This window comes from Dipodomys merriami, unplaced genomic scaffold, assembly GCF_024711535.1.
Source record: "Dipodomys merriami isolate MVZ:Mamm:240054 unplaced genomic scaffold, mDipMer1.0.p SCAF_28, whole genome shotgun sequence".
NCBI classification, from domain to species: domain Eukaryota; kingdom Metazoa; phylum Chordata; class Mammalia; order Rodentia; family Heteromyidae; genus Dipodomys; species Dipodomys merriami.
In genome coordinates, this window is record NW_027204270.1 from 7,806,999 (window position 1) to 7,821,459 (window position 14,461).

The following is a 14,461-nucleotide window of genomic DNA, read 5'->3' on the forward strand; positions in this document are numbered from 1 at the left end:
CTGCTGCGGCCTGTGCTCCTGCTGGAGTCCACCCAAGTCGGCCCTAACCCTACTCCCCTAGTCAGTTCCTTGCTGTTCGGTACCCTGAGCAGGGCTTCTGCCCTTGGCCTCGGCTGGCCTGCTGCCTGACTTCCTGCTGCAGGCCCAGCTGACTCACCCTCTGTCTCCAAGTTGGCTGAGCTGTCACCTTGGAAAGTGAACTTAGACCACCCTGTTGCTAGTCTCCTGTCCTTCCCCAACATTCACCTCCATGATGAAGTCTGTGCTTCATTAAGTCATCTTGACACAAAGGAACATGTTTGCCTTTGTTATCTCCTGCTTGATGTACACGTGCTAGGCATGAACCCAAAGTTTGGGTTTATTGACTTTTTTTTTTTGGTCAGTTGTGAGGCTTGAACTCGGCTTGGGCACTGTTCCTGAGCTCTTCAGCTCAAGGTAAGCACTCTACCACCTGAGCCACAGCACAACTTCCAGTTTTCTGGTGATTAATTGAAGATAAACATCACACAGACTTTCCATCCTTGGCTGGCTTTGAACCATGATGCTCAGATCTCTGGCTCCTGAGTAGATAGGATTACAGGCGTGAGCCACCAGTGTCCTGCTTGTTTTTTTGTTTTTGTTTTTAATATAGTGAGGTTTGAACTCAAAACCTCATGCTTGCTAGGCAGGTCTTCTGCCGCTTGAGCCACCTCCCCCCATTCCCCTACCCCCCTTTATACCAGGCATCTGGACCTACATCTGACACAGAGACAGAACTTTGTAAACCCTTGATTAATGACCTTGACAACATAGGCCACATATTTATGAGCCCTCTGTCAATGGGGAGTGAGGGCAGAGCTACCAAGTGCTATAAGAAACCTGTTTATGGGTATAGTTTTTTTTTATAATTAATTTACTGTTATTACAGAGTTGATGTACAGAAGGATTACCATTAGATGAGTCAGGTAATGAGTACATTTTTCTTTCGTACAGTGTCTTCTGTTCCTTCATTCTTTCCCAGTCCCTCCCTCCTGTCTCTACCCATGAACTATATAGTTCACATTCATCAGTGTCCAGTGAGCTCCACTGTTGTACTTTTTCACCCTTTCTCCCTTGAGCTCTGTGCTCTTTCCCCCACTCTCCCAAAGATATACATGTGACTACAATATACATAAGGTAAAGAAGACAGAATCATAAAAAACTGAAAAAAGTCTTCTGTTTCCATATCCTGGAGTTTGTTTCAGTACATATATCACTTCATATAAATATGAAGAGGCATCTCCTAAGAGTATCCTAGTATCCTCTTTTAGTCTCACAATGTGTAGCTAGGATCCTGTATAATTTGTCATATATCCCTCCTAGTGCATTTTAGATCTAACTTCTTCATATCAGAGAATATGCACCACTTGTGTCTCTGAGCTTGGCTTACCTCACTTAACATGATTTGTTCTAGTTTTTATTCTAATGGCTGTGTAAAAATCCATTGTATATAGATACTTTTTTTTTTTGATCATCGTGGGGCTTGAACTCTGGACCTGGGCGCTGTCCCTCAGCTCTTCAGCTCAAGGCTAGCACCACTTGAGCCACAGCACCACTTCAGGTTTTCTGAGTGGTTTACTGGAGATAGTCTCATGCCTTTCCTGCCCGGGCTGGTTTTGAACCATGATCCTCAGATCTCAGCCTCCTGAATAGCTAGGATTTCAGGTGTGAGCCACCAGTGCCTGGCTAGATACCACATTTTTTTTTTTTTTCGATTGTGGGGCTTGAACTCTGGGCCTGGGCGCTGTCCCTCAGTTCTTCAGCTCAAGGCGAGCGCTCTACCACTTGAGCTACAGCGCCACTTCCGGTTTTCTGGTGGTTTATTGGAGATAGGAGTCTCACGGTCTCTCTTGCCCCGGCTGGCTTTGAACCGCGATCCACAGATCTCAGCCTCCTGAGTAGCTAGGATTACAGGCGTGAGCCACCAGCACCCAGCTGATACCACATTTTTTTTAATCCACTGGAAATATGGGGCATCTGGGCTGTTTCCATATCTTGGTTATTGTGAATAGTGTGACAATGAACTCTGGCTCTCGATGTTCAGGGTAGATCCTAGGAGTGGGTCCTAGGGAAGGTCTATGTTTTTTTTGAGGAGCCTCCAGACCGCTGGTGTGAGTATAGTTTTAAGGACTAATTTATTTTTGCTAGTCCTGGGGCTTGAACTCTGGGCCTGGGCGCTGTCCCTCAGCTCTTCAGCTCAAGGCTAGCGCTCTACCACTTGAGCCACAGCGCCACTTCCGGCTTTTTTCCCTCCCCTGCTTAATGTGGTGCTGAGGAATCGAACCCAGCCCTTTAAAGACATTTAAAGCGTAGTTTTAAGGACTTTTAGGGACAAGTATACCGAGCATTCAGCACTTAACCCATTCAGCTCCATTGTGGGTACTGAGGCTCAGGGAAGAAACAGCCCAACTTTAATCCAAACCCCTGGGTGTGGTGGTAGGTGTGGGGAGACGTCCCGCTGCTGTCCTGCTGCTGTCCCGTACGACGCGACAGCGCTGGCCTTCACGCACAGGCCCGCGGAAAGGGCCGGGCACACGCGGGCCCCCCGCGGACACACAAGCCTGGACTAGGCGCGTTCGTTCTAATCTTACCGCCTCCTCCGCTGCTCCAGAGCCTCGCATTAATACCTCCAGAAACAAAGCGGTCTTGAGCACAAGTACACAAGAAGCGCGCACCGCCGCCGCGGCCCGTAGCAACCCGCAGCATCAGAAGCCGAAAACTGCCGCAGCCCTCGCGGCGAACTCGGCTGACCAATCAGAACCCGCTCTTTCGGGTTCCGCTCATTCCTAAATTCGTCCTCGGCCTCAGACTCTGACCAATCAACTGTGGAGGATGCCATCAGTTCCGCCCCCAAATTGAAACTACCGCCTGGCTCCGCCCCAACGACCAATCAGAGGCCTCGTGAAGGCCCCGCCCCGGGGCGTGGCGAGAGGAGAACCCAGCGGCGCGGCGCGGGCCGGCGGCTGGTCGAGCGGGTCTGGGGCTTCCGGGCGGTGAGTGCCGCGGCCGCCGGACTGAGGAGGAGGGGAAGGAGGAGGGGGGAAGGGTCCCCACGTGCGTCCCCGCCGGGGCGCTCGGGCCTGCGTTACCTCTGCCGGCCTGTCCTCCGGACGCCCCCCTCTCTGGCCTCCGCGCAGGTCGGTCTTCGCGAGCGCGGCGCGGCGCGGCCGGAGGGGAACCCTGCCTGCCGGCCGCGCGCTTCACTCCCGGGCGGAAGCCGACCTCGGGCCGGACGGGCGTGGCCCCGAGTCTCCGGACCAGGTAACGGTGGGGCCTGCGCGTGTGTCCCGCCGCCGGGAGGGCTTCCCCGGACGTCTCCCCACTCCCGGCCCCGGTGCCCGGCCTGGCCTGGCGTTCACTGCCCGGTTGACGTGGGGCAAGTTCCTAAACCTGCTTCGTGGTGAAAAGCAAAGCTGAGGCTGTAGAGCATGCCTAGCAAGCTGCAGCCCCGGATTCAACACCAGCGCTGACTCGACAGCAGTAACAAACCCCCAAACGATGGCTGCCATTGTGAAGATTGAGGTGTCTGTGACCCTAAAATTAATTAGAAGAAGAGAGGGAGGGAGGGAGGAAGAGGGAAGGCAGGAACGGGTTAGGAATCAAGCTGCAGATACGCTACATATACATCTGCAGACTGCCACTGGTTCCTCTGTAAGTCAGGGAGTCTCGATTTTTCTAGAAAGGCCTTAGGAAGTTGCTCTCTTGAGGGGGCCGGATCCCATTTACAGTACAGATGTGCTTGCTATGTGACTAGCACTGCTGCCTTTTTTTTTTTTTTCCCTTTTCTTGTGCTAGTCCTGGGCCTTGACCCTTAGCTTTTAAGCCCAAGGCTGGCACTCTACTTAATTTGAGCCTCAGCTCCACTTCCAGGTTTTGGTAGTTAATTGGAGATAAGAGTCTCATGAACTTTCCTGCCTGGCTGGCTTCAAACCATGCTCCTCAGACCTCAGCCTCCTGAGTAGCTGGGATTCTAGTTCATAAGCCACTGGTGCCTGGCACTCCAGTTCTTTTTTCTTTTTTTCCTTTGCCAGTTGTGGGGCTTGAACTCTGGGCCTGGGTGCTGTCCCTCAGCTCTTCAGATCAAGGCTAGCGCTGTACCACTTGAGCCACAGCACCACTTCTGGCTTTTTCTGCTTATGTGGTGCTGAGGAATCAAAGCCAGGGCCTCATGCATGCAAGGCAAGCACTCTATCACTGAGCCATCTTCCCAAACCCTCCAGTTTTTCTTAATCAGGTAGTTACTGCTACCCTGCTCGACAGGTGAAGGAAATACGCACAGAGAAGTCATGTAATTTGCCCAAGGCTGCACAGGAGAATTCCAGAAAGGAGTTGGAATCTGGGCCTCTGGCACCAGGGTGCCCTTCCCAGCTTTCATGATGCCATCTTGGCTCCAGGTAGAACCCACCCCCCAGTACCTGCAGTGAGGGGTCACCAATGCCGAGGTTGGAGCTGGGGGCTGTGCCTGGCCTGGGAGAGACCAAAGACCTTGAGCAGCTTCGGCTGCTCAATTTGGAGCTACTGAAGCAGCTGTGGATTGGGCAGGAAGCTGTGCAGCGTTCGGTGGCCAAGGCCTTTGCAAAGGTGAGTGGCTACCATGGGAACCCTGGGGGGTGAGGGAGGGGCTGCCTCGCCTCAGGATGGTGCCCAGGGTCATCTTGCCCAACACAGTCTCTATATAGATCTTGGGAGGGAAGGGACCGGGCCGAGGGACACTGCAGAGACCACAGCAGGAGGAGGCCCCTGGACCCAGTTCAGGCAGGTCAGGTGGGCGCTGGCTGAGCCACCCCGGGGTGACCTGGCTCATCTTCTCCAGTCAGGCCTGGACTGTCCCCGACGTTACAACTCAGAGATACCCGTGTATCCAGATACGTCCTCAGCCTCCCCCAGCACCTACGGCTCACGGGACAGAGGGCAAGAGGGGGACACAGAGGACACCCTTGGAGATGACCCCCATAAGAGGGCCTGGCTTGGCAGGGCCAGCTCCAGGGCGGCCTCTCTACCACCTGCCAAGTACCAACACCCGGAGTCTCTGGACGTACCGAGGTTCCGCTCGGCTTCCTTGCCTGTCCCCAGGGAATGGAAGGAGCCGGCACCTTTAGCAGGGCCGGGAGACCTGGAGCTCCCTAAGGCACAGACCGCAAGGTCCAGACGGAGCAAGCCATTCAAGGTAACACTGAAACATTTGGGCATCCACCCATGGGGCTTGCTTAAGCCTTAGTTTCCCTATCTGACAGAGGTACTCCTCATCAATAGCCCCTGTAGAAGGAGAGCTTTCATGGAGGTGCTGTGTGTAGCACCAACAAGTGATTAATGCTAGTTTTTCAGATAGCACAGTGGGAAGTAAGACGATGATGGGCCCCATTGTACAGGCAAAGCCTCCCCTAAAAACTAGGGCCACAGCCGGGCACTGGTAGCTCACACCTGTAATCTCAGGAGGCTGAGATCTGAGGATCATGATTCAAAGCCAACCAGAGCAGAAAAGCCCATGAGATTCTTATTCTTACCTCCAATTAGCTAACAGAAAACTAGAGTGGAGCTGTGGCTCAAAGTGGTAGAGTACTAGCTTTGAGTGATAAAGCTTAGGGATTGTGCCCAGACCCTGAGTTCAAGCCCCACGATCAACAACAAAACAAAAGAAGAAGAAAAAACTGGGGCAAACCTTTATCTTCTGGGTCTTGATCCCTCAGCTGAGGACAGCCCCTTTGTTCTTTTGAGGAGGGGTCCCCTTTGGGCTGGGCTCGCTGTCCTAGCCCTTGCCCTTTTGGCCTCCCCAGCCCACAGTGACCTTCGGCCAGGGGACTGCAGTGCCTGAGAGAAGCTGGCGCCTCCGGCCATACTTGGGCTACGACTGGATTGCAGGTAAGGCCCCTCCTAGCCAGCAAGAGCCCCTGGCCTGGAAGGGGGACAGGCCCTGGCTGGGCGAAGCTAGCCACAGGCACAGGCCGCGTCTCTCGATGCATGAATGAGTCAGGGCTGCTGCATTCTGAGCGCAACTCCACGTGGACCGGCTCTTCATTTTCATGCCCACTTCTCACCCCAGCCACCTCAACAGCCTCCCAGCTGGTCTTCCAGCACCTTCTGCCTCGTTACTACCCACTTGTTTCAATAATGCAGAGTAACATTGACCACTTGAGGCTGTTCCTTTTGGTGATATTGGGGTTTGAACTCAGGTTCTTATGCATGCTAAGCAGGAGCTGTACCCCTGGAGCCACTCTGCCAGCTCATTATGACCTCTTTTTTTTTTTTTTTTGTCCTGAGGCTTGAACTCGGGGCCTGGCACTGTCCCTGAGCTTTTGCTCAAGGCTAGCACTCTACCACTTGAGCCACAGCTCCACTTTGGGCCTTTTCTGTGTATGTGGTACTGAGGAATCAAAACCCAGGGCTTCATGCATGCCAGGCAAGCACTCTACCACTAAGCCACATTCCCAACCTGGACAGAGTCTTACAGACTTCTTTCTCTTCTGGCTTGAAGCTATGCTATTCCTGATCTCGGCTTTCTGAGTGGCTACAGGTGTGAGGCATCAGTGAGTGCCTGGCTTTCAAGGTCTTAAATATGGGAACAAGGTTATGTCACTCCCTTCTCGGACCTCCCCAAGATTTTCCCCAGCACTTAATATCAGTGCCTGAATCCTCACTCTGCTATCTGGTCTACCTGGCCTCTGACTATCTACTTCTTCATTCCAGCCTCACTGATCTCCTTGCCAGTTATTGAACCAGGTGTTCTTTTAACTCAGGGCCTTTGCACCTGCTGGCTCCTTGGCATTCAGAACTCAGTTGCACTGATAGGTCTTCTGCGAGTATCATGTCACAGTTCAGCACCACCCAGCACAGCCTGTACCACTTCTTACCACTCTCAGGAATGGTCTCTGGACAAGTACTCTCTGAACTGCTGGTTTCTTTATTCCTTGGGAAGAAGGCAACCCTTACTGAGCAGAGATAGGGCTGTTGGCCTATTCTCCAAGGGAGCTCGAATTTTGCCTGGCACATGACAGGTTCCATGGTGGTCTCTGGGTGCTCTGAGGTGTGGAGGTTGAGTCGCCGGAGTGTTCTGTGTGGTAGCTGGGATGCCACAGGGTCGTGGTGGTGCAGACACAACCCCTGCCACAAGGACTTCTTGGAATCCTAGCTTCATGGCTTCTTTTTTCTGGGAAGGGGGACGCCGCTTCCCTGCCCTGAGTCCTTGTGGATGCCGCTTCCTCCTTTCCCTCAAGCCAGGCCCACATCCCTGTGTCCCGCCACCGGTACTGGCCTGCCCCACCTCTGCTTTCTGGGATTCCAGTCCCCTCTGATGCCACCACCTGCATCATCATCTACATCTCCTCCTACATCATCTGCATCTTCTCGCCTACATCACCTACTACAACATCTCCATCTCCATCTCTCATCACCATCCTTTCCTATACCTCCTCCATCATCTCCCTCATGCCCTGAATCGTCTCCATCTTCTCCTACAATATCTGCTTTAGCTCCATCTTGTCTCCTATATTACCTCCCGCATCATCTCTTACGTCACCGCCTGCATTGTGTCTGACACCAACTCCTGCTTCATCTCCATCACTTCTGCATCATATCTACCATCATCCTGGACATCACTCCCTGCGTCATCTTTCCTGCCCTGTCTCCTCTGACCTCATGGCCTTCACCATCTACATCATCTACCTTGTCTCCATCATCGTGTTGCCCTGTGAGGCTGAACACAGGAGAGTGCTGGAGTGAGTCTGCAAGCTGGTTTTGTCGCACGCTCTGGGGTTCTGGCCCTTGTCCTATGAGCTTTGCTGTCCTTCGCTCCTACTGACTCCTCTACTTCTCAGAATAGTCCCACAAGGCAGGCGCTGCAGAAATCTTGGTGACACGGGAAGCTGAGGCCTGGAGACATAGAACCTTCCAAAACTTCACACTGGGCATGGGCAAGCTGCTGCCATCTTTCTCATCCAGATGAAACAGGAATAGACGTCTGCCTTTGCTCATGCGTGCTTCAGTTACAGCTCCGTTTCTTGGCCTTCCTTTCCTTTTTTCCCCCCTTTTCTTTCCCCTCCCTTCTTCCTTTCCTCTTTATTTGGCCTTCTACTCTTGCTTGGCTTTCTTGCTCGTAGCTGTTGCTTTACCATATGAGCCACATCTACAACCCAGTATTTTGCTCGTTAATTGAAGATGGAGTCCCATGGACCTTTCTGCCTGGTGTAGCTTTGAACTTTGATCCTCCAGGTCTCAGCCTCATGAATGGTTAGAATTACAGGCAGGAGCCCTTGGAACCCGCTCCCCTCACCCTACTTTATCTCTAGCCCCTCTAACTCACACCAGTCCCCTGACTTCCAGACTCAATTATCCCAGCTTCTCTACATTGCCATAGTTGTCTTTTCTTTTTTGTTGGCTGTGGGGCTTGAACTCTGGGCCTGGGCGCTGTCCCTCAGCTCTTCAGCTCAAGGCTAGTGCTCTACCACTTGAGCCACAGCACCACTTTCAGCTTTTTCTGTTTATGTGGTGCTGAGGAATTGAACCCAGGGCCTCATGCATGCAAGGCAAGCGCTCTACCACTGAGCCACCTTCCCAGCCCCATAGTTGTTTTCTCTGTTCCCTAAGCAACTACTTGAAGCTGGGAACTTCATAAAGAAAAGGAGTTTATCTAAAGGTTCAAGAGCATGATGCCAGCATCTGGTTGGCCTTGCTGCAGCTCTGGCCATGTCACAGCCCAGCAGGTAGCATTATGCCTGTGGCATGTGCAGGAGAGAAGGGACAGTCATATAGCCAGAGAGGAAGCAAGAGCGCCATAAGGCCAGACTTGTTCTTTCTATAAGAACCTACGTACCCATTGCAAGAGCTGAACTAGGTCTTATGAGAACTACATTAAAAGTCTCAGACTTTTCTGTCATGATACTCAGATCTCAGCCTCCTGAGTAGAGGCAAGCACTGTACCACTGAGCCACCTTCCCAGCCTCTCCATGATACTCTTTTTTATTTATTTATTATTTTTGGGTCTGGTCGTGGGGCCTGAACTCTGGGCCTGGGCACTGTCCCTCAGCTCTTCAGCTCAAGGCTAGTGCTCTACCCCTTGAGCCACAGCGCCACTTCCGGCTTTTTTTTTTTTTTTTGGGGGGTCCGGTCGTGGGGCCTGAACTCTGGGCCTGGGCGCTGTCCCTCAGCTCTTCAGCTCAAGGGTAGTACTCTACCACTTGCGCCACAGCGCCACTTCCAGCTTTTTTTTTTTTTTTTCTTATGTGGTGCTGAGGAATCGAACCCAGGGCCTTGAGCATGCAAGGCAAGTGCTCTACCACTGAGCCACCTTCCTAGCCCCCCAGCTTTTTTCTTTTTGCTTATGTTGTGCTGAGGAATCGAACCCAGGGCCTCATGCATGCAAGGCAAGCGCTCTACCACTGAGCCACCTTACCAGCCCTCCATGAGACTCTTATCTCCAGTTAACTACCAGAAAACCAGAAGTGGCGCTGTGGCTCAAGTGGTAGAGCACTCGCCTTGAGCTGAAGAGCTGAGGGATAGTGCCCAGGCCCAGAGTTCAAGCCCCACAACCGACAGAGATGAGGGTCATCTAGCTTACCTCAAATAACGCTTGGCCCATGAGATGGGCCATGTCAGAATTATGTCCTCTCTGATTAGGAGCAGCGGGGCACACAGGTGCTAAGCAAAGCTGCAGGCACAGTGAGTGATAGGTTCCACCCAGTCTATGCAAGGCCCACCAGACCCAACCAGGGCTTCGTGTCCCCATCCTCAGCCAGTGGCCTTGGCCCTTCAGCTCCTGGTGTTTTGCTCACACCAGGGTCTCTGGACAGCGCCTCCCACATCACCGATGAGCCTGAGGCTTTCTTCTCCACGCTACAGAAGTTCCGGGAAGCCAACAAGGAACAGTGCATTCATGGTTACACCGAGTGAGCAGTGGCAGGCCGGGGCGGGCGAGGGTGGCCAGGGCACCCCGCTGCCTGCCCGCCTGCTCAGCGCTCTCCTCTCCCAGAGGGCAGTCCCAAGGCCTGCACGGGGACGGCGCGGAGGACGACCACCAGTGTGAGTGTCCACTTCCACCGGGCCAGACAGCCCCGCCCACCCACCCTGGCCCAGCTCCCCGAGTGGAGATCCTGGCAGGACTCTCAGTTGTTGGGGGCCTCAAGGGAAAGCCTGGGGAGTGGATCCCTCTGGAGCCTGCCTGTGTGACCCCCGGGGGCCTGCAGCTGTCACAGCTGGCCAGGCTGGCTCTGGAGCTCTGGAAGGTTTTGCTCCCCAACTGTAGGAGTGGGCTTCTTGGGTCCCAGAAGGAGAAGGAGGGGCCCTTGCTTCCCAAAAGCTGATGGCCAGTGTGCACGCACACTACCTGGAGCTCCTGCTCAGGGAACCTGCTCTCCGGCCTCACAGGTGTGTACTGCTACCGCCTCAACCGGCGCTTGTTCCCGGTGCCCGTGGATCCCGGTGCCCCCTGCCGCCTGTGTGGGACACCACGGGACCAGCGGAGCCCTGAGACCCTGCGAGAGCCCGCACAGGTCAGGTGAGCGCCAGAGCCTGACTCCTGATGCTTTTTATTTTTTTGGTCAGTCGTGGGGCTTGAACTCTGGGCGCTGTCCCTCAGCTTTTCAGCTCAAGGTGAGTGCTCTACCACTTGGGCCACAGCACCACTTCCAGTTTTTCAGGTGGTTTATTGGAGATCAGAGTCTCATGGACTTACCTGCCCGGGCTGGCTTTGAACCGTGATCCTCAGATCTCAGCCTCCTGAGTAGCTAAGATGACAGGCGTGAGCCACTGGCGCCTGGCTGATGCTCTTTTTAAAAATTTATTTATTGTTACTGTAAAGGTGGTGCACACAGTCCTGCTGCTTTTTCTGGGGAGCGGGGGTCAGGCGGGGCCCCTCCCCCATCAGTGTCTCCTTACACCCCTGCACAGGGTGAGCGTCCCGCTGTCCATCCTGGACCCCCCGCACCAGTACCGCATCCACCGGCGGAAAAGCTACGATTCCTCAGACACGCTGGCCCTGCCCCGGGTGAGCAGCCTCACAGATCCCTGGCCCGTCTCTCTCCCCCATGCCGAGCTGAGGCCCCCACCGGCCCGGATGAGTGTTTCTCTTGCACTGTCAAGTTGGGTCCCAGTTCTTGCTCTCAGGCCACACACAGGGAGACTGAGGCAGAGCTGGCAGGAGAGCTGGATTCGAACCCAGATCTTAGGCTCCCATGGTGAATGTTGGCGAGACAACCTCCCTGCATTTCCTGTTGTGATGGGGGGTGGGGGCGGCGGGCTGGGGTCGGGGAGAAGGGAAGGATTGGCCCTTGCTGTGGTTAAGGCACAGCCCTGGGTGTGGAGGGTTCCGTGGATGCCACTTAGGTGATGGATGCCCAGAGCAGAGCAGGGTCACAGCGCCCCATAAACGTCTGCATCCCCTCACCCAGCTTCCAGTCACCCCCAGGTGGCCAGAATGGTAGGATCAGGGGAGGGGGAGAGAGGGGATGCAGACCAGTGGTCCTCCCCCCTCCCCGGGCTGAGAACCCCTCTTCTCCATAGCACTGCCTGCTGGGCTGGGGCTCCCTCCCTCCCACGTCTGAGCGGAGATCAGCTCCTCAGAGCCTGGATCTCTGGTCCTCAGTCTCCTCCAAGGCCCAGCACCGGACGCTGTCAGCCACTACCCCTTCCCACCTGGTAAGGGCCTTTGGGTGCCCTGGGAGGGACGGGTCTGATTCGAAGGAGGACATGGGGGGGTGCGGCCTCATCCACCTTCGTCTCATCTGCCTGTGCCCCCCCCCATGATGGTGACCCTAGCTCCAAGACACAGGAGGGGCTGAGGCTGGAACTAGGCACGGCCCGCCTCCCATGCAGTGCTGTGCTCCCCGACCTCTCCCCATCTACTTCCCAGACCCTGCGGGCGCCACCCTCCACTCCAATCTGGTCAGAACCCTAGGTACCCCGCGGCAGGGCCCCAGCAGAAGCTCTGAGGTCGGCTGCCCAGAGGAGGAGAGCACTCCTGCCTGCCAGGTGCCCAACCCCATCCCTCACCAGGCAGGACCTCTGCCTGCCTGCCTACCCACATGCCTGCCTGCCCACCCCGCCTTGTGGCTTCAGGAGGAGGAGGAGATTCCATAATCAGTTTGTAAATAAAGTTCAGGACTCCACAGCTCCTGCTCCCCTGTGTTCACTGCTTTGTCCTAGGGCCTTCCCTGTCTGAGTGTCTGTTCCCTGTCTGGGGCCTCCAGCCCCCATCCCTGAAGCTGGGATCCATCACTAGGACTCGCCTGAGCTCCCTGGGCCGGGCGCCTCCCACAGGCCCAGGCTAGCTTGGTCCTGGAAGGTGGATCCAGACCCTCCGGAAGGAGAGATGAGAAAACAGGGTTGTGCAGTGCACGGGAAGCAGCTTTGACAGCTCAGGTGTCTCCTTTCACCTGGGATTAGTTACTAGCGTTGTTTTCCTCATCTCTCATATGTGTTAGGTTGAATAGTAGTAAGTTACTATATTAGTGGGGCAAAAGGAATAAATGCAAGGAGGGGACTAAAACTCCAGTTTTTTTTCTTTTCAGTCAGTCATGGGGCTTGAACTCTGGGTCTGGGTGCTGTCCCTCAGCTCTAAGGCTAGCGCTCTACCACTTCAGCCACAGCACCACTTCCAGTTTTTTGGTGGTTAATTGGAGATAAGAGTCTTACAGACTTTCTGCTTCAGCTGGCTTTGAACCGTGACCCTCAGATCTCAGCTTCCTGAGGAGTAGCTAGGATTACAGGCATGAGCCACTGGCACCTAGCTCTTCTCCTTTTTGTGTGGTGGTACTGGGGCTTAAAGTTAAGGGCCTGGGTGCTCTCCCTTAGCTTTTTCACTGAAGATTGGAGGTCACTCCTCTGCTTCCGGCTTTTTGCTGTTACAGACAAGAATTCTTGGAGTGGGCACTGGTGGCTCACACCTACCCAGCTACTAAGGAAGCTGAGATCTGAGGATCGGATTGTGGTTCAAAGCTAGCCTAGACAGGAAAGTCCAAGAAAAGAATTCATCAGGCTGGGAAGGTGGCTCAGTGGTAGAGTACTTGCCTTGCATGCATGAGGCCCTGGGTTCGATTCCTCAGCACCACATAAGCAGGGGGAAAAAAAGCTGGAAGTGGCGCTGTGGCTCAAGTGGTAGAGCACTAGCCTTGAGCTGAAGAGCTGAGGGACAGCGCCCGGGCTCAGAGTTCAGGCCCATGACCGGACCCCCCTTACCCCCTCCCCTCCCCCCCCCCCCCCCCCCCCGGACAAAGGAATTCATCACCAAAAAGCCCTAAGTAGAGTTGTAGCTCAAGTAGTAGAGCACAAATTTTGAGCAAAAAAATTCAGGGACAGTACCTAGGCCCTGGTTCAAGCCTCAGGATCAGCATACACATTTGTGTGCATGCACACACACATACACACACACACACACGTGCCACAGGTACTGTCTTTGTCACGGTGGGCCCCAGGACTGAGTCATCAGCACCCGCAGGAGCAGCAACAGGGCTGTCACTGGCTTCCTCTCAGTCTCACTTTTCATTCTGACTGCTGAGGACTTTTTTCGGTCTCTCTGTTTTGTGGTTTTAGCAGTGCCTATGGCTGTCACCCGAACCCCAACCTCCCAGGCCACCATCTGCCTCCCCAGCCCGTCACCCGGGCTGGGAAAGGCCCAGGGGTGGCTGCGGCTCAGCGTTCCCCATGGTTTTGGCCCAGAAGGTGGGGAGGAAGTGGGAACAGGGCCAGAGGTGACATCACAGGGAGGAGGGGACGAGGGGATAGACCCCAAGCACCCATGTGTCACATCTGAGATGTGTGTATGCACCGCAGAGGTACACTTGGGGTCATCAGCGGACCACAGAGCTCCCCCAGGACGCTGCTACTACCTGGTGTCCCAGATGGGTCTCCTTCCCCTACCTCAGGTCTGGGGGTCTCCCTGCTAGCATTTATACCACATCTTGGTACTATGTGTGTGAGGGGGGAATGTTTGGAACTGAGTTCAAGTCTAGCTTTGCCATTGTTGAACTGAGTGACTCATTAAGGGCTTCTATTGTCTTATATGGGGTAGAGGAGAGGGTGACAGGCATGCATACCAGGTTGTAACAGAGCCTTCTAGAACAGCTCTGGGACAAAGTAGATTCACCTGCTTAGAGACATTTAGACCCCAGACCCCAGCTTCCTCCTGCCTTCTAGGTGATAACAGGTTGGGAAACAGTCTTGGAGAAGTTATTCCAGGAAGAGCAGGAAATGTAGGCTGTCTTTCCTTCTCTCCCTTCCTTCCTTCTGCCCTCCCTCCGTCTTGCTCTCCCCTTTCTCCCTCTCCAGTGTTGGGCTTGAACCCAGGGCCTCATGCAGGCTGGACAAGTGCTCTGCTGCTGAGTTACATCCCCGCCACTTTTTTTTTTTTTCTGATATGCACCGGGATAATTCCCTCTCAACTCAATTTCCTATTTATAAAATGGCTTTTATAATGCCCAGCTCATGGGCTACAGGAGCAAAGACCTATTGTGGACTG

At 54.3% G+C, this 14,461-nt stretch overlaps 1 protein-coding gene across 8 annotated transcripts; it reads left to right on the forward strand.

Moving 5' to 3' along the window:
* The first annotated feature begins 2,898 nt into the window (after nt 1–2,898).
* On the forward strand, nt 2,899–12,117 carry Miip (migration and invasion inhibitory protein). Of its 8 annotated transcripts, none has more exons than XM_070037403.1 (11): nt 2,899–3,011; nt 3,156–3,279; nt 4,417–4,599; nt 4,832–5,185; nt 5,793–5,877; nt 9,788–9,896; nt 9,980–10,029; nt 10,375–10,504; nt 10,897–10,993; nt 11,509–11,643; nt 11,858–12,117. In XM_070037403.1, exons 3-11 carry the CDS (start codon nt 4,453–4,455, stop codon nt 11,900–11,902), a joined length of 1,152 nt encoding a protein of 383 aa, XP_069893504.1. In that variant the 5' UTR covers nt 2,899–3,011; nt 3,156–3,279; nt 4,417–4,452; the 3' UTR covers nt 11,903–12,117. The 8 variants fall into 8 exon arrangements, with proteins under 8 accessions (XP_069893504.1, XP_069893499.1, XP_069893501.1 ...); XM_070037398.1 differs by having other exon boundaries at nt 2,930–3,011; nt 4,279–4,599; XM_070037400.1 differs by having other exon boundaries at nt 2,968–3,279; nt 4,413–4,599.
* Nucleotides 12,118–14,461: the final 2,344 nt, after the last annotated feature.